This window comes from Balearica regulorum, chromosome 5, assembly GCF_011004875.1.
Source record: "Balearica regulorum gibbericeps isolate bBalReg1 chromosome 5, bBalReg1.pri, whole genome shotgun sequence".
Taxonomy (NCBI): Eukaryota; Metazoa; Chordata; class Aves; order Gruiformes; family Gruidae; genus Balearica; species Balearica regulorum.
In genome coordinates, this window is record NC_046188.1 from 13,766,185 (window position 1) to 13,794,130 (window position 27,946).

At 41.2% G+C, this 27,946-nt stretch overlaps 1 protein-coding gene across 1 annotated transcript; it reads right to left on the reverse strand.

Annotated features, from left to right (window-relative positions):
• Nucleotides 1-215: 215 nt before the first annotated feature.
• YY1 (YY1 transcription factor) lies at nt 216-27,899 on the reverse strand. Its single transcript, XM_075753577.1, has 5 exons — nt 27,200-27,899; nt 17,361-17,523; nt 6,463-6,523; nt 3,879-4,037; nt 216-2,786 (listed from the first exon to the last, which is right to left on the reverse strand). Exons 1-5 carry the CDS (start codon nt 27,897-27,899, stop codon nt 2,604-2,606), a joined length of 1,266 nt encoding a protein of 421 aa, XP_075609692.1. The 3' UTR covers nt 216-2,603.
• Between the last annotated feature and the right edge of the window lie 47 nt (nt 27,900-27,946).

A 27,946-nucleotide genomic window follows, 5' to 3' on the forward strand; every position in this document is an offset into this window, starting at 1 on the left:
ACCTGAACTTGCTCACAAATTGGTGGCATAACGCAGGAACTTGTTGAGAGCAGGCTGGCAATGGTGGTCTCAAAGTCAGCTCTGTTGCTATTCTCTGTCCGTAATTTCTTCACTGATAATCCATAAGGAAAACTCTGGAATCAACTAAGCATGATGTTTTAAGAACAAGATGTGCCAATTATACTTTAAAAGCTTAAATAACTTAGAGAAGCTGCTCAATGCAAGTATTTATTCATACCCAATATGTAATTATGTAGTTACAAAGCAAGATCTTTCATGCTATTAAGTGTTGCTACTTACACTCAGGAGTGTATTGAATGTTACTGATTTGAGGCCTAGATGAAAAGTTTTCAGATCTCTCTCCTTGATCAGATGCAAAATAACTAGGGGCAATACAAGTTTCAATTCCCAGTTAATCCTCAAATCAATATTTAACATAAATAATTTTATCTCAAACGTATGTTCAAGGATGAAGTACTGACACCACCAAAGAATCTCTTTACCCTGCAATTCAATAAAACAGGTACCACTTTATGACACAGGAAAGCAAACTTCTGCACAAGCCTAACACCATCATATATACTGTTCAAGAAAAAATGTAAGGTCAATTAGAACTAGACTGAACTGATTTTATTTCCTTGAAAAAGAATAGACACTAATTTAACTGTATACAGAATTTAATTTAACTATAACTATACAAGTTTCAGTATATTGTCCTGTTCAAGAACTGCTTATATAAAAAAAAAAAATACTGCCAAAATTCTAATGCAGACTTTACAATTAAATGTTTCATCTTTCCTTCTACCCCTAATAACTAGAGCTGAGTGTTCAGATTAACTTATGTACGGATGAAAATTCCCTTGGCCTTACATGTAGTTTCGTTATTACCCATGTTTTTTCCACTACCACCAAAACTAGACTCAAAGTAAGTTTTACAGTATTAGCCATGAAAAATTTTGCAAACTTCGTAAGAACAGAATTCAGAAGATTAACAACAGTGTTTACTATAATAAAATGTCACATCCCTCTAAAAAATAATACTTATGCATTTCTGTGCATATTCTTATGCTTATTAGTCTGTCACATTTTATGATAGTATCTGCAAATTTCTTACTTTGAACAAATGAGTAGTATGCACTTTTAGTTAGACCATCAAAACTCCATCAAGTTCTCTGAGAACTCTGAGTTCCTGTTTTGAAGTAAAAGGTGTCCAATGAGGTTCCAAGAATTTTCATCATTATACTCAGTCAAACAAGGTAGCCAAAAGAAAAAGACAATTTTCTTTTTTTCTGGTACAACCACTCAAACCCTACCGTTTCCCACTTTCAATTGTTATTGCATTTATGCCTCCAAGGCTCCTTATCTTGACTAAACAAAGGTGCCCATTTAGCTATTTACTATACTGTTGGTTACCTCGTTGCTGTCCAGGCACAGTGAAAACTTCTCACTACACTGCCAAGTCTCCAAATCCACAGTTCCAGTTAATGGAAGTCTAGGTCACTCAAAACCAGAATTACTGTCACCAATTCTGTTTAGGTATACCACCTGATGTGGCATGATGTAATTTCATCACAAATCATTATAATTGAATGCAAAGTAAAGGAAACTTGAGTTTATTTAGCTTCCAATTTCTGGGAGGTCAAGAGGAACTAGGACTGCTCTGGACAACAGAAGAAAATAGACTGTGCTTACAGATCATTTTCTGCCATATTCTTTCTTTAGGACCACTGTTTTATTGTTGCCCTTTCTATTACACGGGATGTACATATTATCAGGTGTTAATAAAAGGTCAGTGCCTGTACAATACATTCTACAACTGAGCACCACTTTCCGTAACTGAACAGGCAAAGAAATTACACTGAACATCAGCATCTGGCAGTATTTCTCCAAAAAAAGTGACTAAAATGGGTTTAAATTGATTAACACTATTAAATCACATCTAATATTTGATACTACATGATTTCATTACAGCTATACGATACAATTATACAAAATGTGTTAACATCAAAGAATACAACCAAAATTAAGATAGCAAACAAAACCTATATAACTTTTTTCTTTACAGGAAAATACTTTTGAAGTATGCATGTAACTGCCCATTCTTTTAAAGAAAATCTACCGCAAGCAAAGTTACCAACCTCCAGAAAAATCACACATAGCATTACTACGCATATCCCCAAAAAGTGTACAATATGCACACTTGGAAAATACAAAATTAAAAAAATTGTAAGCAACAGGTGAGCTTCATATTTATAAGAATGTGAAAAGAAGTCCAATTTTAGCACTGTTGTATAAAGAATTGTCTTTTTTTGATGCAAGTTCATGAACTGACCCCTCCAGTTGGGGCCACACTTTACAAAACACCGTGTTCTTGAAACGGGATTACAGAGCAAGGTAGAGCATCTTAGCAACGTCACCTTAAAGTTTTTTTTGCAGGTTTTTTTTTGCTTTTTATTTACTACTTATCAAAACACGTCCTTTAGGTTTGTAGGGTTCTTTTTTAAAATTCTTTCCTAGAAACAATATACAAAGGGGAGGCATATTTATTTCCAATTCATACTCCTGTAAGATGCTTTGAGTTCAAGAACTTTCTCCTCCAACTTTCACTGGTTGTTTTTGGCCTTAGCGTGTGTTAAGATGTGAGATTTCAGGTTAGTTGATTGCGCAAACTTCTTATTGCAGCCGTCAAACGGGCAAACATAGGGCCTGTCGCCAGTGTGAATTCGCACATGTGTGCGTAAATTGAAGTCCAGTGAAAAACGCTTTCCACATCCTTCAAACGTACACTGTTGGAAGGAAAAAACATACTCTATTAGCTAACAAAACAGTACTCATTTCGATCATTGATTAGAACAATATTCTTCTTTAAATCACTGGACTGCACAAACGTGAAGCTAGATACTGAAGATTATTATAGGTGAAGCTGTGGGCATCACTTGTAAACTGCATTAAAAAATACAAGGAATACTTCAGGTTGTTTTACCACAGTAGTGTATCTATTTTCAAAGATAAAAACTAAAAACACCTTCTCTGCATCTGAAACAGTATTTAGCTATGCTGTACTAGAAAAGAGAAACAGTGATTCACATCAGAATTTCCCCCTTTCAGTGATAATTTGCAAAGATTTGCTCATTTTACCAGGTTTACTTTTAAGATGGGCTTGGAATACAAAGGGCAGCATGTTTGGTGGTAAATACTTACATTTACCACACAGCAGATCCAGCATACACAGCTGAGTGGATGCCTGAGGACTGCAAATCAAGTTTCTGAAATAATTTTTAAAAAAATTCAACAAAAAATACATATCTTAAACATGTACTGGAGAACACGGATATGCTCAACACTACGAATACCTGTAAAGATCTGTAAGGCGTATCATAGGAAGTAGTCAGGGGACCTCTGGTGGCAAAAGCTCATGTGACTTGGTATGAACAGATTCAGTGATTACTGTAATTTTGCTGAAAATTGATTAACACCCGCTACTGAAAACTAGGATCATGAGTCAACTGAGCAAACAGCCCAAGCCTCAGTTGTCCACAAGTGCTAAGTTGAGAAGATGATGATGAGAAAGACATTTTCCTCATTCAGCAGCAATTGCAGACTTCATTTTTGAAGTAGGTAACTTTACATTATATTTTGGGAGGTATCTCCCCAGGTACATACAATTTGCTAATTTCTAACAAAAGCCCATGGGAATAGTTAAATGATAGCCTAAGTATCTTAAAGAGATTTCCAATTTTTAAGGTGATCATTCAGTGCCTCATCTGATTTTAGAAAAAACATAGTATCCCTGAAATCATATGGAAGCAAGGTTACAGTTACAGTCTACATATGTTTACCAAATAAATTGTGGTACTTAGTCTGGAGATTAACAATACCTGAAAGGGTTTCTCTCCGGTATGAACTAGCTGATGTCGCTTTAGTTTCGAGCTCTCCACAAAGGCCTTGCCACATTCTGCACATACATGTACTCGAGGGCCATGGGTGTGCAGATGCTTCCTCATGGCAGAGTTGTCCCTGAACATCTTTGTGCAGCCCTTAAAAAAGAACAGTGAAACTCTATTAGTAGATAAGCTAGTTCTGATTAAGAAGGTTTTATCTGCTACAATACAAGCATTTAAAATATTTTCATACCCTGAATACTTTCTTAAAAGTTGGCCCTGAAAAGTAGACCCTTTACATTTATTTTAAAAAAGCAATACCAAGAAAATGAATCATTTGAAAAGCCCACAAAAAATCCCACAACAACCCAGTCCCAAACAAAAAAAAAAAAAACCCAAACCCTCACCTCGCTTAGTATTATGAACTATTTGCAGCAAATGAGTAATAGGACAGTCTCATGGAGAAGATGCGGCTCTGACAGAAGCAAATGAATAAACCAAACTAAAGCACTTACACTTTCAGGGGAAAAAAAAACAGACAACAGAATGATAGTTCATAGATACCTACAGTATATCCTTCAATGTGCTATATTCTGAGTACTACAGTACTACAATGTACAATATAGTCTCTAATATACCACAGATTATTCTCTAGTACCAATTTGTACGTGCACCATTCCACTTCCCAACATTCTGACCTCTTCCTTCTCCATCCTTCTCAATCCTGAGAAGAAATGGAGCAAAAGGGTTTCCAGCACGTAACAGTTTACAGAAACTACCTCGTCCAAACTGGCAGCAGCAGATTGATCACTACTACCTTGAGATATAAAGAGATTGACACTGCTTCTACAGTTTAAACCTACAAAATGATATTGGGCAACTGAATTAGGTAGGAGAATCTCTGAGTTAGTGCCAACTCAACCTAAAAGCAAAAGATACTCATGTTAACTCAAGTGGAGCATCAGAAGTCTTAATCTGGGGTCGACATGCTGCATCGACACAGGAATACTACTTTTGATTCCAGAGCACACTTAAGTCAGCAGTGACCTGGGGCTCTCTTTACCTAATCTTTCTATACCTTTTTCACCTTTTTGGGACAATCAATGGACTTCTATCATATGTTTTATAAATGTCTTCCTCAAGGTTCAAAATCCCTCATAAAATTCTATTAACAACTGTAAATTCTATCTGTACTCCAAGTGATGCTGTTTAAACTTATGTAAAACTAGTCTACCAACATCACTGTGTTACGAGGCATAAAATTCGACAACGGAACCTAAAGGAACTTTCAATTGCTAATCTTAAACCCTGCAGGCTTCCTCTTTGGAAATTTTTCTTTTGTTTTCAAAACTAATACCACATTTAAATATGCCTTATTTCTTAAAAAAGGGGGAAATGCCACTTTCAGGAAGAGTTCTCTCTTCAGGCACTAGAATTTCTTTGGCAAATTTAAGGAGTGTTGTACCACCATTCACTTCGCATAACAGAACTGGACGGGGCACAGCAGCACCAAAATAAAGATACCATCAACTTTCTTTTTGCATTGATTTCAAAGCCCCTGCTTGCCTCTTAAAGGATCAGTTACATCTTCTACAGTATTTTTCTTGTTTAAACTGAAGTCATGAACACACAAAGCCTAGAAACACTAGAAGAGAGAAAATGGAAGGATAGAATATTCTTTTTTTCCCCTGTTCAGATGAAGTTGTGGCTATGAAAAAGTAAATCAAAGAAATGAAGGCAGCATTCCTCAGAATTGTAAGGAGTAACTGTTCCTGTATCTCCATATACTATACTATAATTAAAAACATGACACTTGTAGAATGTGAAGAACTGGAAATAATATAAGCACGAAGAGGAATCTAGCAAATTCCTTAGACTATGGCTGTCAGAAAGAAGCCTTCTATTCGTGCTCTCTAATGTGTTCTATTAGCTATCTGCCCTGATTATTTGCTTAGGCTCACACTTATCTAGACCAGAAGTCAGCAAGATTGTATTTGTCTTTTTTCACTACAGACTAAGTCAGCTAAGAGAAGCTCTACAAAAGCTGGATAATGCAATAAAGCTCGATGCTACCAATCTAGGTGACTGGCAACATTTACTCAAGACAGATGCACCTTCCAGCTTTGTGGAATGTAATTCAAAGTCTTCCAATAATGCCAACTTTGGCATCTGCACCATAAATTGCTGATTCCTGATCTAGACTCCAAATTTGTCATAGTTTCCAAGCAGAGGATATATAGATCTTAGGAACGTACTTTGAACAGCTTTCAGAACATTCTTTCAAGTATGTATTCTTGGGTGGCAGGAAATCACAACAGTAAAACCAGCATGTTAGGGACTGTGCATCATGGTTACCAGAAGATTAGGGATGCACTAACCTTAAGACAAGGAATGGGAATAATATATTATTCAGTGAAAGGTTTTTAAGGAAGCCTCTAAAGAATGATAACTAACATACAGTTAACTGAGTGTAGTCTATTAACAGTAAGGCATTTTAGTTATTCATTCTCAAGAGAAAACATCAATACAAAATTCTGGTCTACAAATTACTACCTAATCAGAAGCTGAGCACTTCACTTACTTTGTGAGGACAAGCTATCGTTCGTGGAGCATCATCTTCTTTAATTTTTCTTGGTTTCATTCTTAAAGATAAAAAAAAAACACCAAACAACACATTACTACAAAAACATTAGTAGACAGCTCTTCTCCTGTAACTGCCTACATAACGCACAAATTTCTTCAATAGTATTACGTGCATCAGTAGTACTCAGTTTAATATTTTCAAAACTTTATTAATAATATTAGGAGTATAATTTGGCATTTGGAAAGTTCAGCTTTTCCAGAAAGACCTCTGAAATACAGAATAAAACATTTAATACTACCTGCCTAGTCCTTTGAATATGTGGAAATAGAGGGGTCTTTTTTTCTGACATACTAATTGTAATCAGGAGGTTTATGTTTGAAAACTCTGTTTTTGTTGTGCCAGTACCCACATGGCCTATGTATCTTCACTTCCTCTCCATCCCTGCACCAGGCATGAAGGACAGAGTAGCCTCAATCATTCTTCAGTATTTTCACCACAAGGCTTCAGAAGAAAACTCTGCAGAAGCAGGAAAGGCAGGCAAGTTGTGGAATCACAGACAATGTAGACATCTGTTATAGCCACAGAAACTGCAATTATTCTTACTTTAAGCTACCTGTTCCAGTGCCTCACCACCCTCACAGTAAAGAATTTCTTCCTACTATCGAATCTAAATCTCCCCTCCTTCAGCTTAAGGCCGTTATCCCTTGTCCTATCACTACATGCCCTTGTAAACAGTCCCTCTCCAGATTTCTTGTAGACCCCTTTGAGGTACCGGAAGGCTGCTATAAAGGTCTCCTCGGAGCCTCTTCTCCAGGCTGAACAATCCCAACTCTCTCAGGCTGTCTTCATAGAAGAGGTGCTCCAGCCCTTTGATCATCTTTGTGGCCTTCTCCTCCAGACTTGTTCCAACAGCTCCATGTCCTTCTTATGTTGGAGACCCAAGAGCTGAACACAGTCCTACAGGAGGAGTCTCACAAGAGTGGAGTCACCTCCCTCAACCTGCTGGTCACGCCTCTTTTGAGGCAGCCCAGGACACGGTTGGCTTTCTGGGCTGCAAGCGCACACTGCCAGCTCACGTTGAGCTTCCCATTAACCAACATCCCCAAGTCCTCCTTCTCAGGGCTGCTCTCAATCCATTCTCCACCCAGCCTGTAGTTGTGCTTGGCACTGCCCCGACTCATATGCAGGACCTTGCATTTGGCTTTGTTGAACTTAATGAGTTTCACAGGGGCCCACCTCTCAAGTCTGCCAAGGTCCCTCTGGATGGCATCCCCTCCCTCCAGCGCGTCAACCGCACCACACAGCTTGGTGTTGTCAGCAAAGTTGCTGAGGGCGCACTCGATCCCACTGTCCATGTTGCTGACAAAGATGTTAAACAGTGCCACTCCCAATACTAACCCCTGAAGAACATCACTCATCACCGGTTTCCACTTGGACATCGAGCTGTTGACCGCAACTCTTTGAGTGCAACCATCCAGCCAAATCCTTATCCATCAAGTGGTCCATCTGTCAAATCCATCTCTCTCCAATTTAGAGACAAGGATGTCATGCAGGAAAGTGTCAAATGTTTTGCAGAAATCCAGGTAGATGACATCAGATGAACGTCAGAGAAGAGTCAACTGTGTGGACACTATTCTGGGGAAGTACACTACCTATCTTTATTTCTCAAACCTGTAGTGCTGTCTTCAAAAAAATCAAAAAGAAATGGCTTATCTCCACTTTATGGTGGAGGTAGGTAGATGTAAACAAATGCACCTCATACAGTTGGAGATTCACTCAGATAAGTAATGAGACTTTGCATGTTCCAAAACCTTGCTGTAGAAGAGGAGCTAGTCTGTTTATGTGAACTCCTGAATGACTTTTCCTGGTAATACAGTACAAGATAGTTCTGTATGACAAGGTACATATCATATCTGTAAGCTAAACAAAAGGTTTTCTGGTGCACTCTCACATCTCACTTATATGGGTATGAGTGGCTTGAATCTAACAAAATAATTTATCAGAATCACTACTCTTAACATTAAGAAAGAGAGAAGTCTGTTGCTATCCTAGACAGTTTTAATACCCGTAAGTTCAGTTCCTGGAAACAAATACTGAATAACAAGGTTGGGGCACGACATTTCCAAGTAGTCCATACATGTATTTTTTTTCACATGTGTTTTTAATAACTGATCTGAGACTGGCTAAACAGCAACTTCTAAACATTCAAAATAATTCCCAAGAGCTGTAGGAAAAAGAAGCTAAACCCCTCCAATTCGACCACATAAGCATTTGTTTCTTCGCAGGCAGGGTCTGGTCTTCTTTGGCACTGTCGCATTCCTATGCATACGGCTGAAAGCTGCTGTTTCACCTGCCTCCTTCATGTGGACAGATGAGAGAGGACACCAATGGAAGGCCTTGTGAGGCTGAATTATGGCAAGAGCAGTGAAAAACCTCCCTTAGAAGTCCTGAAGACTGGATCCAGGAAAATCTCCTTTGAACTGCCAGTGGAGTCATATGTGATAGAGAAGTCTGCCATGGCTCTGTGGGCTATCATTTGTCCCTCAAACAATCTGACACTGCTCAGTATTGCGGATGTAGCATAGTTCAGGTGATCATGTAGGGACTAAAACACTTGACACAGATACAACATTAAAACTCAAGCATTTAGTGGCTGCATTTGTTCTTTTCTCTAAGTGGATGCTTAGGAAACTCCTGTTGGCTCAGCATCTCCAGACTACACTGAATATGTGCAGTGCTAACTGAAGAACACTGCAGTCTCCTGCAGGGTTAAAAATACACATGACAAAAAACAAGAAAACTGGGGAGTATCATATCCAACAATCCTCTCATTCACAGATACTAACACTCCTAGAAGACAGATGTGAGATATTTGTGTTGACAAAGCTCCTCTCGCACCAGCACTATCGCCAGCAGCATACCTAAACATTTCATAACTTTAAGGGCAGAAACATTCTGAACACAGAGAACTGTATCTGTTCCTGTAGACTAGCCTCTTTATTATCTTAATCTTCCTGATAACTAAAAGAGGGTCGATTTAGATTAGATATTAGGAAGAAATTCTTTACTGTGAGGGTAGTGAGGCACTGGAACAGGTTGCCCAGAGAGGTTGTGGATGCCCCATCCCTGGAAGTGTTCAAGGCCAGGTTGGATGGGGCTTTGGGCAAGCTGGTCTGGTGGAGGGTGTCCCTGCCCATGGCAGGGGGGGTTGGAACTAGATGATTTTTAAGTTCCCTTCCAACCCAAACCATTCTATGATAACTATTCTTTTTCTAAGATTACAGACCAACTCAGATGACCTTATTGATTAGATTTAAGTTATATCATCCAATTGGAATAGAGGAAGATTGTGCCGTGTTTCATTTACAAAGCCTCTTTGATTAAGTATTAAATACCTAAAACCAAACAAGAGATTGGGATTAACTGACTAACTACACTCTCCAGTGAGGTTCTAGACTGATAGCACTACAGGTACTAAGGCTATAGAAAAAACACACACGCAAAAGCTTTCTTACAGAAAGCTTTCAACTATCTTTCACATGGGATTCTTTTTATTATGTCTCTATGATTTTTATAAAAGGAAAAGGCACAGAAATGAGCACCTGTTATGCCAAAATGGACACACAGAAGAATGCTTTGACAAGACGGGATATGAGAGAACATACACACTCAGGGGACAAAGCTGGTGCCCAAAACATCTCCTTTACTCCTAACTCTACCATCTTGTTAAATGTTAGCTGAGCCATTTCCCCAGCTCCCCAAAAAAACAAAGCAAAAAACCTCCTAGGCCCAAGATCTGTGTCCATGACATCATCAGAATGAGTAAACCCACTGTTGTTCTGAAGTCTTAATTGACCACCTACAAAAGGGAGAGACTAGACAGAAAAGGAATTACTATAAGAGAGATGGTAAATACCTTCATGGGCAGTGCCTGCATTTTTTACACTTGGCATAAGATCCCATAGATTGTTATAGCTTGTGTTTTGCCTCTAGCAGTAAGTCAATCTTTGAGAAAGAAATGCTGCAACAGTGTCATCTGTAACAGGCTGCTGAAGTAGAGTGAGAGGGAAAACACCCTGGCCAATGTAGTTAGGAAGCTTCTAGATCAGTGTAGTCAAGAAGCTTGAGGAACAAATCGCAGCTGAACTGCATGGTCAGACATGGGGCAGTCTGGAGCTTGAACATACACCTTACATTTCTCAGTTGGGTGTCTGAGCAGGCACGTAACATTATGAGCGTCCATTCTGAAATAAGCTGACTTTTTAATTTTCAAGCTTTGTTTCTAAAGTGAGGAGTATCGGCCCAGCAGTGCACTTGAACATAAAAACATTTAGTCCCCATTGACTACAGAATGACAACAGTTTAGCTAATAAAGGGGCAGATTTAAAATCTTTTTAATTTCTCCTGGAAGTATGGAAAGTGGGCAACTCAAGCTTACAATGCAGAACAAGATTGTGTATAAGCACAGGGTTCCACAGGCAACCGAGCTACGCAACCAAGCAGAAGTAGATCCTTCAACAGGAAGAGACAGCAAACAGTGCTCAGGTTGTCAGTGCCACAGGCAGTAAGAAGCTGCTGGGCCCTTTGTACACTTGGATTAAAGGCATGAGGGCACGTACATCATGGGCACAGCTACGACAGATCATTTTGTCAAAAACATCATCTTGCTTACAAGGCTGTGGAATCCATATGGACAATCGCTCAAAGAAGAAATTAAAGACTATTCAAATGTATTAGAAAAAAGATTTTGGCCTTACTTCAAAATTAACTTTCTGCAAAAGAAGACCAGACTAGAATCTGGGCTGTTGATCCTAACTACGCTGTTGCAGGTAGCTCTTGCTGGTGGTTAGACTTTTGGCTCCCACCCAGCAGAGCATCTCCACCAGCTTCGTGCAAGTTTTCTTAGCCTGAAACACTAATCGAAAACAGAACTCTGACACATACCACTATTTAAAACAATTACAGACACATTAATATCTGGGTGGAACTTTTGAAACAGCTGCCTTTGCAGAAAGTCAATTTACATGGCAAGACCAGAATTTTCATTTCTGCAGTGAGTTTATATGGGCCACGCCTATAGTAGCAACTGCAGACTAGCTAACTGCGAAAAACTAGCAAGTGTACCTTTTGGATCAAGGCACTGGGACACTGTGATTAAAGGCTAAGTCCGTTAACTTGTATTGAGGGGGGTGGAGGGAGGGAATGACAGCAGAGGGAACAGCAAGGTGTGCAACACAATAGCTTCACAGAATCAGATCCATAAAAGCACACTCTCTTGTCCATGCATAAAAAAGATCGAGTGACATCACAGGTAAGAAACCACTCAGCTCCTCAAAATAAAGCAAGCAACTCTGTCACTGTGCAATATCACAAAGTAACAGCTAACTACCTCCTTTTATCTATCCAGCTGAACTAAAAGAACTGTACCTCGACAGAACCAATTCCTACCCCAAACCTCTGTCAATTTCCACAACCTATTATCTTGTAGATAGATCCAATTCTAAAAGTTACCCACAGAAACAGTATTAAAGCTAGGAATAAAGGAAATCCTTAAGTCAAAAAAATATGAACAGAATTGAATTTCCCCCTTGTTCAGTCATCTCCCTTTTTTGCCTCTTTTGAACTTCTGGGTTCTCACATCCTTTCTTCTCCCTCTATACATAAATCTAACCTAAACAGAATTACTCTCTCTCAGGCAACTCCTTTGACACATCCTAGACGTCTCTGATGACCAGCAGTCATAGTCACCTGTGCTGATGACCACACTCCTAAGAATAGTTAGAAGGAAATTATTCTCTATCAGTTGTGTCACTGCCACTTCTGACCTGTTCCATCAAGCTCTGCCCTTCCCCTTGTACTGCCACACTGAGGCAGAAATAATGTTAGCGTCATGGCCCTACACGGCCACAAGAATTCCTTTGTGCTGAAGAACTCCTGAAACTAGCTAGACTGGCTTTTGGATAAATAGACAAAAGGGGAGTGGTACAAGGTGTCCTAGGAACTTATCTACAACCAAAGAGCCCACAGCCTGTGTCTTACCATGCTTCGGTCACAGTTAGGTAGGAAAATGTCATTAAAAGGTCTCTTTCACTCCAAGATTCTGGCAAAAATAATTATTATTTTTGTTCCAGTTATGAAGAATATCATATGTGGAAACAGAGTAACTTTTGCAGTGTGGTAGAGAGCAAGAGATTTTCCCCTCCCACAGAAGAGTACTTTGGGTAAAGCAATTGTCAGTTTACTGCCCTTTAAGCTTCTCTGTAACAAGAACCAAACCAGTACAAAAGTGTACACCTTATAAAGGGGCCTAAGTCATAAATCTAGATGACCAGAATGGAATGCTTTGTCACTTTTAAGAAGGGTGTCCAATTTCAAACTCTAATGCTGTTTCCTCTCCTTTGTTTCCTATCCATTTTGGAAAGTGGATAGAAAGGAATGGCAGTCTTCACAATGGCTCTCCTTCCGAAAAGGTACTAAGAAGAGCAAAAGATAAAGCCACAGAGAGTAAAGTTTTTACCACTAGGACCCATTACCATGCCCATTCCCCAGCTATAGCATCGTCCCCTCTTTCTTCATTTTACCAATGTCTGTATTCTGCTATCTTTAGCCAGTTCGGTCATGTCTCTGTCTGGAGGGTAAGAGGCAGACAGAGGGAATTGGGGATATCCTTTTTAGTGGCTTTGTTTGAGATAAATTTGCCATACGCACCAAGTAGAAATATGTCTGCTATTTCCCAAAGCTTTTATTTCCAAGCAGTTACGACTTCTTTGCAGCTAACTACAGAATTACTTGTAATCAATTTAGACTTGTATGAAATATCTTATTTCACTTCAAGGGATTTCCAGTGTCCCAGGTCAAAGGTATCAATGGGAACACGGTAATTTATTAGGTTTGATTTCTTTCCTAGCAGATCATTCACAACTAATGTTTCCACATTCTGCTATGATTGTGTAAGAGAAATCCACATTTCTTTCCTCTTTTTTATTGCATTTTTAAAGTATACTAGAGAAAATGCATAAGTCCTACAATAGAATGAAATCATTTGTAATAGGCAATAAATTGCCCAACCAGGTATAATTTATGGTCATTTATCTATGCATTACTGAACATGTCTTAATGTTCTGACACAGCTTGTTTATTCACAGTGTTTTCAATAGTTTTAGAATGTATAAAAGCCCTTCCAGGAATAGCTATAACAGTTCCAGTTAAAGGATCCGGATTCCTGCCACATGACTCAAAGACAAATGCACTAAAAAAAGCAGCAAAAGAAAATTGTATCACATGAGACAGTGTAACTGCTCACTCTGCTAGTGCCACCTAGCTGCTGAGCAGCAGTGGTGGCCATTGCAGATGCTGAATTACTAAAAAATTTTTTTTTTTTTTTAAAAAGACTGCAGAGCCACAGAGGACTTCAAACATCAAGTCCACCCCTGCCTTGCCTCTCACTAACCAGACCACGATCAGAATTCCAGAATCTTGCCTGAGATCTGTTTTCACCAGAATTCAAGCTTTGCCCATTTAAACTTAACATCAGAACTTTGCTCCTAACAATTGATGCAAATGTCTGGGTCAATTTATGTTTAATCAAAATAAGCTGCGTGGTTATAAACAGTGAATCTAGCCTGGTTTTGAGTAGCTAATTTCTACAAATGCATAGTGAGATTCTTCCAACCACCTTAATGAAAACAGGAAAGCAACCCAAAATAACTTGCTCTCAACTGCACAAAATACACTTAACATACAATTTCAGTAGCCAGTTTATGCTTCCTTGTATGTGGACTGTGCATAATTCTTTTTTCAAGTGGTCAAAATACAAATTTGTTACTCAAAACCTTATGCAGAGCACGTGAAGCTACTTAGTAAGTTTAAAAGTAACAGTTTCAACTTCAGGTGCTGCTCAACTTTTTCAGACTACCACTACTGAGAATTTCAAAATTCTGGATTGTAAAGCAACCAGCAATGCTTGAAACTTTCAGAGAACTTTACACTAAATAAACACATTCTTTTAGCATGAACAACTGTATTCCTAGAACCTCCAAACCCAATTCCAGTACATGTAAACTCAGTTTTTTCTTCCAGGTTGCCATGCAAGGTTTCTAGTGGTACTGCACACAGCAATCTAGATCAACAAGACAACTGATCAGCATAAAAAATAGTGCTTGAATTCATGTTATTAGCTAAAAGGACTCCCTTCAACATGCTTCACTGCAAGAGGACCAAGACCTTAACAAGCAATATTCAAATTATAATACACCCATGTTCTTCAGCCTCAGCTATACATAATCATTTAAGATCTAACATACAACTAACGCAGTTATCTTTTTCATTTTTTTTTTTAAGGTAAAAGTTTGACAAGTCATCGACTCTGACCCAGAAATAAAAAAACCTTTCTTAAAACAGAAGATGCTTGAAGTTTTCGCATATCTACAATTAAGCTATCGGAACAATTCTTACAATTTTTCATAAGTTTTGGGCAACTTAGGGATATTGCTAAAGGTGATGTCCCCCCAAGTTGCTTACTCTACCATCATATATTTGTCTTATGACTGAAGTGGATTACCTTTTATCTGCTGTACAGAAATATATTAACAGAAAAGAGACTGTACACATAGAACTCAATCTTTCCATCATCTGCTACAAATTCTAGCTTTAGAACTTCCTAGAACATTCTACTATGAGTCAGAAAAAGTGGTAATTTTAAATTACTGCCAGCTGCCACTATTTTCTCAACAGAAAACTAACTAAAACCCAAAGATGCAGTACACTTTACAATATTAAGAAATATGCAGACAGATCTGATAGAAGCAATCTGGTCATTTCAAGAAGCCCAAATCCTGTCAACCATTTCAAGCATTCAAACCAATCTGGAGAAAAATATTCAGTATTTGCATTGAGAATACCCTATGAGAAACTATTTATACTTCCTAACAAAAGTACTTAGATGTTTAATAGAACCAAAGGTTTCAGCATGTTTTAAAATAACTGAGAATACCATTCTCAGCACATGATGAGCAGAGATGTGTAAGTAACATTTTAGAATTAGAATGCTATGTACACTCAGGGCATTACTTAAATATTTGCTTTCACAAAAAATTGCATTAACCTTTCAGCAGGTCTTGGAGGAAAACACAATCATTTTGATCAACCATAGTAAACCAAGTAACAACAATATCAATAGCTGGAACCACCCACCACTTTAGACAAAACCCCATTTTCAGTTGTTCACGATGTGTTCTTACACATCTCCAGATCAGATAGCCTGAAGCAGAGAGCAAGCCCTGAAAAACTATTTTACTAGAAGCCTTCAAAAATGCACAGTCCAACAGTTTTACTGAAAATAATCGTGGGACAAGGCTGTGCTGGCAATCCTCTGGTACAAACACACTGAAGAGTTACAGAACTAGCTTGTAAAAAGCAGCAAGAACAAAGAGGTGAAACAAGAGTAGATGCACGCACTGGATACCAAGATACACCGAACCACGCTGCCACACCAGAACTTGTCTCAACAGTCCCTGCCACCTAGCAACTAGCTGAAAACCCCGGGGCGGGGGGGGGAAGCCTGTTTCTCCCTCTAGACCCAGGAAGTAAGAGTAACAACACCTGATCATCCACCTGCTCTGAATGTCAGAATTGTGCACCGGAGCTCTGAAAAATACCCAGCTGGTAACAAAATGAAAATGAGTGTAGCTTCATACATAAGTTTTGCTTTCAACATGGAAAAAACTGATGATAGCAGCCTCAGAAAGCTAACAGTTGTGCTCAAATATTTGGAGACACCAGCACTAACACTGCCCATACAGTGACTGAAGGAGCATGCCTTTCATAGTTACAAGCACATGCCCACAAAGAAGGGGGCCAAGTAAATGCTGCAAAGGCAACCCTTAAGTCACAGCTTCCAGGTGCCAAAGCAGACTTCTCTGGTCACCTCACGGTTGCCCTCTGGTGGCCACCGGCTGCCTCGAGCACTCGGTACCAGAGCCGGGGCTTGCAGAGGAGAGGGGGGAGGAAGAGACACATGACACTTCCAGCATTCCCTCGTAGAACAGAGCTTCTGTCACTTCACCTCTATCTGAAAGTAAAAGTCACCTTGTAGAATCATAGAATCGTTTAGGTTGGAAAAGACCTTTAAGATCCTAAGGTCCAACAGTTAACCTAACACTGCCAAGTCCACCACCAAACCATGCCCCTAAGCACCACACCTACGCTAAAGACCTCAAAGGACGGCAACTCAACCACACCCCTGGGCAGCCTGTTCCAATGCCTGACAACCCTCTCAGCGAAATTTTTTCTAATGTCCAGTCTGAACTTGTAACTCAGGTCAATGTATTGATATGTAAATGAGTGACAATTCTGATTCACTAGAGGAAAATCCAAGCAGTTATAGTTACTAATTGTGAAACTGCAATTATCAGTGGCACTTGAAAGTGCAAGACACATGGCTCCGTTAAAAAGAAGTTTAAGACTTAGAGTTTAAGAAGTAAGAAGCAGGTGAAAAAGAACAGTAAGTGGCTTTACAAACTAAATATTGTAGTCTAGCTTTCTTGTACTGAACCTGAATTGCAGCATTTCACTTGTCAGATCCTTTGGTGCTGAAGAATCTAAGACTATTCACATGAAAGATACATTCTGTCACATCAAAGACACAGTCTATCCATGTGTTTAAGTCTTACCCAAGAACTAAAGACCAGAAGTCATTGAAGAAGTCACTGCTGAATATAAAATCCAGTTATTTTAACACAGTATCAGCTACTCTGCTCTGAATGAAGTCCCTTGTTTCAGAAGATGATTAAATGAAATAATAAGCCATAATAAACCTACTATTTATTTTGCCTAACAGTTTCATAATTAAACCAGTGAAAAGAAAACTATTTTAAAGATCCTTTCTTCTTACTTACCTAGCAAATTCAGCCAGTTGTTTGGGGTCTGAGAGGTCAATGCCAGGTATTCCACCAGGAGGAAGTTTCTTCCCTGTCATGTACTCTGAGTAATCAGGAGGAGAATTCTCTCCAATGATCTGCTCTTCCACCACTGTTTCATGGTCAATATCTTTTTTATCATCTGAAATACATAAAACACTGAATTTAATACATGCTAAAGATCAAAACAGTATGTGAGCTATTAGGCTGCATCTCAATACAAATTCACTATTGCTGCACACTTAGAGTAATACACTGCACTTCCAGATTTCCACGCTAATTGTAAAGAGCAAAAAGACATCCATACAGTTACAGCATGAAGAACACAGAAAGAACACAGCGGGCGAGACAAAAAAAGCAGAAGTCACGTATCTACTTACAAACAAGTAAGGAAATAAGTGGAACAACCCCATGAATGTTGGCTGCATTTGAAAGATAACACACTTTTCCTGAAACAATGCCTAAATATTTAATTCCCTTAACCTCTTCAAGACTAACCTCCACCATACCCACTCTGGACCTCAACAGCAGTCACTAACCAAGCAAGCCTATCAGAGGAGTGGTGGATACTTACCCTAAGATGTTAGGACTACTGATCTTTACTTCAGAGTCTTCAGATGTCCTTGACCTCCAACAGAAGTGTCACAGAGGGACAAGAAATTTAAAAGTAACTGCTAATGGGCTTCAGCATCTGCCCGTAAAATTAAAGTTTTTCAACACTTGCAGACAGGTCTGAAAGAAAGCAAGAAACTAAACAGCGTGTCTCCCTCCCAAGGGGGCTTCTTCTTTCCCTGGCAGAGGCCAGCCTAAGCTCTTTCCCACTCTACTATGTAAACAGCAGATAGGGATCATTCAGAGCTTTGATCTGCACGCCAGTTAAGATACTGCTCTTTTATGTGCTCTGGAGCTCCTCCTATGGGTTTGTGCTCCAGGACTGCAGTGAGATCAGGTGGAAGATCTGCTGTCACTGTCTACTCACATTCAGACCTTAGAATATTCCAAGACACAATGTTTTCTCTCTCCTCTGGCTATTTTATAACAGAAACCAGAGATGCACAAAGAAGAGAGAACAGAAACATCCACTTATGTTCCTCAGTGCAGAGCTCACACCAGCACCAATCCTGTTTTCCACCCTCAAATACACTCAGGACGACAGATGTATATATGGGTGTAACTACTCAGCTAAATGTTAATAAACTACACTACTTCTCCTATCCTGTGTATGGAGAGCAGATTCTGCAAATCACTTTACACATAAAGGGCTTGCAAAGTCAACGTATTTACAAAAATAACAGGCAATTTTATTTTACAGGTAGCGTTTAAGGAATGGAAATATAAGGTGGTAGGACAGAAATAGTATTTCCCCAAGTAAAAAAAAAAAAAAAAAAAGAAAAGGAAACAAAACATAAGGCAGAAAACAAATGAGGCACTGTGGTGGGGTTTTTTTGTGGGTTTTTTTTTCCCTAAACAGAAACACAAGAAATAACATTGTTCATTACTCAGTAACTTAGGTTAGGAAGGAGAGAACAAGACATATGCAAATAAAAGAAATATACTAAGGACAAATTTCAATTCAATTTGTAATGCCTGCTTTTAATGTTTGTCACTGAGCTATTTCTAGAAATGTTACTGCTAGTTTGGGGTTTAATCTGATCTACCAGATCAAATAGCAGTTCATGTATATGTTCCATGGTGAAAGAGGAAAATAGACTCCAACACTGCAAAGACAGGAGTGTTAATAAGAAAATACTACCTGCAGCATTAAACTGGGAATAAACTACAGAATAGACTATTTGGACAGGTTTTTTAATTCTAATCTCATCTATTTTTAATTTCCACTCACCACACTACCTTTCAGTCTTTACCAGTGCTTTGAAAAAAGCAACTGAATTTACCTTAAGCAAGGATTATATGGTAAGTTTTACAGCACATGCAGGAGTTACAAGTTCAAGTCATTAAACCTCCAATTTGGCAACAATTTGTTCTTCAAAACAGAAGCTTGAGAAAAGGTATTTAGCAATGCCTACACAGACAGAAAAGACATTATGGAGCTTAGAAGAGCACAAAGCTTCTGGAAAGCTAAAAGCAACACCTTCTCCACACTGCAGACTAGAATGAGATCAGCTGCCTTCAATGTAGCCATTTCAACAGCTACCCAGCACTTCCAGTTTGACTGTTCGATGACATTCATGACAGAAACAAGATTTCATTTCCTGCCTCAGATCAGATGCATGAGTCAACAGGGAAATTTTGTATACATTCCATAAGATCTTCTTTCCTCCCCTAGCGCAGAGGCTCACTATTCCACAATGCTTTCTTGCTATTTGAAGTCCAAACTGAAAGAAAGCCAGCCTTCAGTGCCTTCCCAAAAGCCTGCCAACAGAAGTCAATTCCACAGGCTATTGGAATAAAACATGAAAACCTACGAGCATACTGCTTTGATGCAGTAGAAAATAAAAGAAAGTATCCCTTAATATATTGACAGTTATGTGAAAATAAAAAAAAATAAAATTTTCCTATATCAAAAAACTCTATCTCTACAGCAGCATATACTTGCAGTTTTAAAAACTAATCTAAACCAAAACAGACTAAAGCAACAACATACAAAACACTTACACTGAAGCATTATGACAGGCTAACTAAAGTCCTTCAAGATAGAATACCTGGTTCACATCAAAGTCAAACCTTTTTCAAAAGTAGCAGCAGACAGACTTCAGTAGCTCTTCAGTATCCAGACAATCCTGTAACATTATCAACTCATTGGGAAAACAAAACAAAAACACCACACAAAAAACCCCCGCAGAGTTCTTTGGAAGAACTTTACCAATGTCCTCTATGCACAAATTTATCACAAGTTTATTTGTGATGCCCTACCAACCTGGCCTGGGCAGCTCAAAGTTTGGAGGCTAAAGTCCAAGCAAACTCTCACTCGGGCTGACAAGTTAACCAATATTCTCACTGCAAACAGGGCAAGTTGACTGCTCGACATTTTCTACCTTCAAGCACGTCCTGGTGCCCACTACATCCAAACTATTTCCCCTTTTTCTTCTCATGAAGAGAGAATCAAAAATACTGCATCCAAAGCAAAGTAAAACAGAGACGCAACCCTGAAATTCTAGTGACACCTCTGCAGAAGTACAGTCCAAATAAGGTGTAGTAACTCCATGCAGTTTATGCCCATGCGAAGCTAATCTGGATGCCACCCATGCAAGCTAAATACAGACAGAGCCATGGAGCCAGTCAGGAAAAGGACATTAACTGCTATATACTTTCTGATCTGCTTTGCTTTCTCCCTTAAAACCACTTGAGAGTACAGCAGACTCAAATATAACGTGTTCTGCTTAAGTGTGTATTTAGCACTATTCTTACAGATCTAATGCAGGTTTCTGTAAGGAAATTGGAACATGATTTTAGTTCCACCTTCTGAAAGATATTGAAGATCTGAATGCATGTCAATTACTTAATCACTTTATATTCAAAAAACCATGCACTTCCAGTCACTGCAATAGCTATGTCCAATATTAATCTATCTGATAAAGTTGTAAAATACAGATTTGTTAGAGACACCACAGATACCCCCCAACATCCTTCTATGTCCAATTACATTAAGATAGATACTTAGCCTAAATTGGGTGGTTCTATGTACCTGTTTAGGACATACCCGAACAAATCTTCATGTTGAGTATCCTTCCATCTGCACTTCTCTCATGCCCTATATACAAGCAATACACATCTCGAATGGGATTCACTTACCCACTTCAAAGCAAGTTATGTCAAACAACATTTTTTTTGCACTAAGATCAGTGAAAGTTCAGCATTTTAGCCCGCCGTATCTTTTGACTGCCACTTAAAACATTATTTCTACTGGTGAAATAACCAAAGTTTCAAGAGCACCAAGCCCAAATACCAACTGAAGTAGGAAAAAGATTACTGGGATAAAACTAGTAACTGCCGATTCCACATAATGGATCAATGACAAAACATAGTAGAATATATCTCCCAAGATTTTGCTGGTTACCTTTTGCTCTTATTACCACACTTTCTCCACCTCTTGCAGCCCTTCCATTCCACAATCTACCCACCTCAGAACCCCATTATTTCATACATTTCTAGAATAGAAGCTAGCTCTAGCTGACATCTCTGGAACTCCCCAGCTTTATGACCCCCTTAACTCTCAACCCAAGAAGCCCCACCAGTATTTCTGCCTCAGTTACTCTTTATTTTAGCCATCATACTCCACCTCTAGATCACTAATTCTCTGGGCCATCCTCCTCCTCGATTACAGAGCAGGAAGGACACATTGTTATTCCATCAGTTCTCCCCTGTGGAAAATAATGGGTGTAAAAGGGAACTCAGAATGTATACTTGGCAGCAAAGCAATGAGACCTAATCCTATAGCTTACTCCCCAAGGTACCAAATTAAAAGATATTCTGCTTAACAACTAAAAGAATGAACAACATTTAAGCTTAAATTTTCTTTTTTACGATCACATGGTTAAACACATTTTTTTGTAGGAACAGCTGAAACATAATTACGTGATAAAGGAGGTATTCGGCAACTGCAGTACCAAGGCACTGTGGTAACAGCTTGGTTATTGCTACCACATTGCAATCTCCTCAGGCGAATTAGTTCATTGGTCATGTTTGGAAGCAAAGAACCATAATTAGCTTGTTAATACAGTTAGTTAGCAGACACTTCTGAATGTTAAATTCCATTTTGCACAGTATGTCATTTTTTAACCTAATTGGCTGCTAGGTTACTTTCCCTCTGATGTGCCCTGCACACAGATGGAGAACAGGTTCTTCTTTCCCCATGTCACCCACCTCTTACTTCACACCGCCAAGAGCCCAACTGACAAAACCACTGCATACATCAGTAGTCATCACCTGACTTAAACATTTGTGAGACACTGTGCCAAAGCGCTCTGACCTTCTGAATCATCAGCATACAAGTGACATGGACTTCTCAGGAAAACATCCAACAGCAAGTTAGAGGATTCTAGTTTGAAGGTGGGCTAAAGGCAAGAGGCAACTTAATTGACATATTTTAAGTGATAAACCACATTCATGTATTTCATTTTCAAAACTAAAGCCAGGTTTAGCTGTAGCAAAATATCTACCTTATCCTCTAAGGTTCACTGGCAAAAATGTCTGGGCAGACTCAATGTTTATGGATACCAAAAGCCTGTATCATTGTCTTAATCCAAGTCAGAAACAGATTATCATCTTAATATTTTAAAGGAACCAATCATTTTCTGCCTCCATTATGAAAAAATTTCATAAGAAGCTCATTACCTATCTGTCATCACAAAGAATTTTGGCTGTCCTTGATATAGACCCACAACTGAACTAAATGACTCGCCTATCATTTATACTATGTAAGACAAGTGGTCAGACAGAAGATAATTCTTTTTTCTCATGACTGCAATCTGATAAAGTTAACCCCCTTCTGATTTTTTTTAGAAATTATTTAAAGAGGTTTTGAAGAACCTTCTAGAAACCCAACATGAACCCCCAGAGTTTCCAAACATGGGTCCACAGCACAGGCTTCCTAGATTATCAAAAATAATTTTCAAACCATACACAAAACTTCTGCATCTTTGTCTTTCCCATCTAGGAGGAGGATATTTGAGCAGTTTAACGTTGGTGGGCAATATTTAGTTCATGCTATTTCAGCCCAAAGCTTGCAGACTATCTAGACTAGCAATAATAAGTTTAAGCCAACACCTATTTCAGGTTTGAAGGCTGAACAGAGTCAAGAGTCATTACCTAGAAGCAGATGTAGTTACACTAACACATTTTTCCCCTTCAAAATTAAGCCCCAGCTGCTTGAAATTCCAGCATTTGGTGAAGCCAGCATTTCAGCACCACCTTCCCAAATGCTCCTGCATCTAAGAATCAGTTTTGCAAGCGCAATCTGACAAAGTGATTTCTAACTATCCTTCCCCCATCACTACTGTGTACCCAACCTGGAGACAGTCGCTAAAGAGGATGATTCAAGTTTAATCTAGCAAAGGCATAAATAAATTCCACTTCGTAAGAATAATTTTCCTAGTACAAATTGGGGTGTCTCACTTTGAGAGCCGCATTAACTATATACAATTTTCTAAATCATTACAAGATACCCCAACAAAAATAATGAGGATAGATATTAGACAGTATAGAGAAAACACACTACAGGAACATGATTAAAGTATCCACCATACACACCTCTTCAGCCCTTTCAGAAAATAGAATGCCTTTGTTCAGTTCTTATTTTCACATGTGAAGAAAGACAAGTAATTCCATTCTGAAGACCTGGAAAGCTAATGTGAACTAGAACAAAGCATTCCTGTTTCAAACTAAACACTTTAATTAAAGTAATCATGGGTCACAAGTTTGATATCACCATAGATACCAAGGTGATAAGAGAAGTTATGGTAAGTCTAAATGGTTGCCAACAACAGTACTGCAATTTCTAAGTAACCACATAACAAGACAAGGATTGAGTAGTCCTGTTTGATCACATTGCTATATATTTCACAGATTATTTCTACACATATCAAGAGGTGCTACCAGACACATTATATGGAGCCTACATGGACAAAGATTTATGATTGGCTAAATTTGGTACCACCCGTGTGCAAGCCAATATAGCAGCACTAGAAAACAGTAACAAGGAATTAATTCACATTGCCTTCCCACACTGTGGTGAGCAAAGTGCCCTTGTTCCAAATTCAAATACCCATGAACAGCAATATAGGACTCATTGTTTTATCCTGATGCATGGCCTTATTTACTATTCATCTTTTGATAAACTTTTTACTAAGCATTTAAACCAGTCAATTACATCAGTGTGCATGCAAGTCTTTAATTATGTCAAAATACAGAGGCAAAACTATCTTTGTTCAAAATAAAGTATCCTCAATTCTGCAGGGAAACTTCAGTACAAGTGCCCTTTCGCAAGCCAGTAGATCGTTCTGGGGTTTGGGGTTTTTTTCCAGTTTTGCTTCTTGGGAATTTTTCCGGCAACCATTCCCCCTCTATAATTGCAGAAAACGGACAATGAAGCCTCAGCATTTGACCACTTCTGTAACATTCAATAAGCTGTGTAAGAGGCATGAAAGCCTATCCAATAGGCTCAGTAAAACTTCACAGCACTCTTAACTGAGCAGGTTATTACCAAAGGCTGTTTGAAGCTGGACAGTGCGGGGGGGGGGGGTGTGTGTGTGTGTGTGTGTGCACACATGCACGCAGGGAAGGGAGGCCAAACTTCAATACTTTTCTTTCACTTATATATTTTGTGATTTTTGCCTTTGGGTGCTTTTTTGGTATTAGAAGTCAAGTCAGAATAGGTATTCTGCATCCTTCTGCATCATGGATATAACTGAATTGAATGTAGCAATGCAATTCAATCTCCAGTAAATTACAAGTGGATATCATTCCCACTGAGCTTGCACGGTCATGCTTATAAAGAACAAAATCACTGAAATCAATAGGGCTACCCTGATGTAAAAGTTGTGTACACGGGAAGAGAATCAAGTGTATTGATTATACACATGCTTAGTTTCAGTCAAGTAACAATCAGCATGCAGAAGCTCTAAGGAAGCATCCTATCAGGCACTCTGCATTTCAGAGTGCAAATGCATGCTAGAAATTGTCAATTGATCTAAGTGAGGTCCCATATCCTGCCAGCTCATGAGTCATACATCCACTTGCCTTCAGCTATCTTGGGTAGCTTCCACAAGCCAGAAGACTATGTTAGTTCCTATTATCTTTTTCATTTCTTGGATGGTCAATTCCAAGAAAAAAAAAAAGCAAGTAGATTTATTCAGGAGTCATACAATGATACACAGAAGCATACAGAACCCCATTCTGCTAAACAGTATTTGGGAAACTCTTGAAGTCTTTTCTGTTCATCAAGAAGCAGGGAACTTTGATTGGACTCACTAGACTGTCAACTGACTATACACCAGAAGTGTCATATACTCTGTCAAACTTGCTAAGTAATCATCTCTGTTTGGTAAGAGAGTGAAAATCAGAATCACCATTCTTTCCATCTTTTCAGACAAGTGAATTCAGCCATCCAATACACTTTTCCTTCAACACTGCCCTTTCTAACAACTACCAGTCATCCACAAACACCACTGAGAGCAAGCATTTGAGACTGTATCAAAAGCTTAAGGAGTATCTCCATCTTACTACACTCTTTAAAAATTCAAAGGAGCACAAATATTATGATATGCAAGATAGATAACCAACCTACTAGTCAAAAACCACACACCAATTTAAATATTACACGGACTGATACTATTTGACTATTTTTTTTTTTCACATTTACATAACTTTAGCACAGAACCTTGACTACAGAGCTTAGTTGCCAGCAATACACTTTTTGTAAAAAAAGAAAACATTAAACAAAAACCCCACTGTGCCACAAGTAACGCTTTTCTGCTGACTAAAACGACTCTCTCCCCTCCCCCCCATATATTTTAGGAAAGGATCAGAAAATCGTGGCAGATAAAATACGCGGGCAGGGCAGGCGCATGTCAGGTTTATTCCAAGCCCCGCAGATACTAAACCCCTTCACAAGATTTTATTCCCTTTAAGAGACACTCCCGCAAAAACCCCAACTCATCAAGAACCACATACAATCTCACACAACACGGACTCCCTGTGCCTGTTTAAAAGCTTTAGACCTAGCCGAAGAAAAGCTGAACGGTCTCCAAGCATCAACCAGAAATTGCTCCTTTCCTCCCCGCGGCTCCCAGGGACGGAGGTCAGCCTCCGGAGCGCGGAGCCACCCTTCCCGGCTGTCAGACCCCGGCTCCCCGGCAAGGGGATTTCTGAAGGGCCGGTTCGTTGCGGCCGCCCCTCTGAAGCCAGCAAGAGGCGCGGGCAGCCCCGGTGGGGGCGAAGAGGTGCCACCCCCCACCCCCGGCACCGCTGGCCTCGGGCGGGGAGGCCCCACCCACACCCCGCCTGGCCACCGCAGCGGCCCCCGGGCCCACCCCCGCCGGGCGAGCTGTAAAACGGTATTTCGGGGAGATCGCCGTCCCCGGGCCGGGGAGAGCCGGCGGGGCGGGCGGCGCTGGGGCGGGCGGTTCTCCCCCCGCCCCACATAACGGTCACGGCCCGCAGCACACGCCTCATCCGGGGCCGCCGCCCGCGTTCGGCATTAAAATGCGGCCCAATGGGGCCGCGGGTGCGCGGCGGCGGCAGCGCAAGGGCGGGAGGGAGAGGAGCGGCAGGCGGGGAGCCGGCAAGGCAGCGGCGGCCGGGGAGGGGGAGGCGGGCCGGCAGCGGGCCGGGTAAACGGGGGAGAAGGAGAACAGAGGGCGCGGGGGGCGGCGGCCGGCGGTGGGAAGGGCGAGGGGCAGGCGTGGAGCGAGCGGCGGGGCGCCGTGGGGAGCGGCGGCGGCAGCGGCGGGGCGGGGACGGGGGGAGAAGCGAGGAGGCTGGGTTCGCCCCGCACCCTGTGCCCGCCCGCACACCCCGCCTCCCCCTGCTGCAGAAACTACGCCATTGCGGCCTAGTCCTGGAGCCAGCGGCGCGCTGCCTCCCTCCCTCTCGCACCCCCCCTCAGCCGCCGCCATCTTGGCGGCCGCCGCCATCTTTCCTTCCCCCCGCCGGAGCCGGGCAGGAGCAGCGGCGGCAGCAGCGCAGACCCCGCCATCTTTTCGGGGGAGCCGCCATACTTGCCCTGGCGATGAACATGGCGGCGCCCATCACACACATCAAAACATGGCCTCCCTTCAAAACAAAACTGTCCGAGCCGAGCCGGGCAGCCGCCGGCGGGGCCTGGGGCCCGGGGAGGGAGGGGTCCGGCGCGCACTTACCCGAGGCCCACATGGTGACCGAGAACTCCCCCTCCAGGGTCTTGATCTGCACCTGCTTCTGCTCCCATTTCCTGCCGCCGCCGCCGCCCTCGGCCCCGCCGCCGCCTCCCCCGCTCAGGTAACTCTTCTTGCTGCTCTTCTTGCCGCTGCCGCCCTTCTTAACGCGGCCTCCTCCGCCGGCCGAAGAGGAGCCGCCGCCTCCGCTCTTGCTGCCGGCGGCGGCCACTGTGACCAGGGTCTGCTCGATGTACTCGTCCTCCCCGGCGGGGGCCGGCACCGGGATGAGGATCTGGTCCTCGAAGCCGTCGTCGGCCCGCAGTCCGTCCGAGTCGTCTCCCCCAACCACCTCCTCGCGGGTCTGCACTAGGATCACCTCCTGGTGGTGGTGGTGCAGATGGAGCTGTCCCCCGCCGCCGCCGGCCGCGCCGCCGCCCGCCCCGCTAGGGTCCCCGTCCGAGACCAGCGGCTGCAGCGCGATCATGGGCTGGTGGTGGTGGTAATGATGGGGCGGGTGGTGCGGGCCGCACTCCTCGCAGCACTCGTCCTCGTCCTCCTCTTCCTCGTCCTCCTCGCCGCCCACCACGGTGGTCTCGATGGTCTCCACCGGGATGGTCTCTACCTCGATCTCGTGTAGTTCCACGATCTCGGCCGGCATCTCCGAGCCGTCCGTGGCGATGTACAGGGTGTCTCCCGAGGCCATGGCGGGGCGAGGGGGGGAAAGAGCTCCGCGGGCGGCGAGGGGGCTCC

What these genes read in the sequence shown, in the direction of transcription:
- YY1 (XM_075753577.1), bottom strand. Translation starts at nt 27,899, where the DNA reads ATGGCCTCGGGAGACACCCTGTACATCGCCACGGACGGCTCGGAGATG. An exon ending in CAACTGGCTGAATTTGCTAG is followed by an intron (nt 6,524 to 17,360) that starts GTAAGTAAGAAG and finishes TTTATCTTTAAG; the next exon opens with AATGAAACCAAGAAAAATTA. An exon ending in CCGGAGAGAAACCCTTTCAG is followed by an intron (nt 2,787 to 3,878) that starts GTATTGTTAATC and finishes TCCTTCCAACAG; the next exon opens with TGTACGTTTGAAGGATGTGG.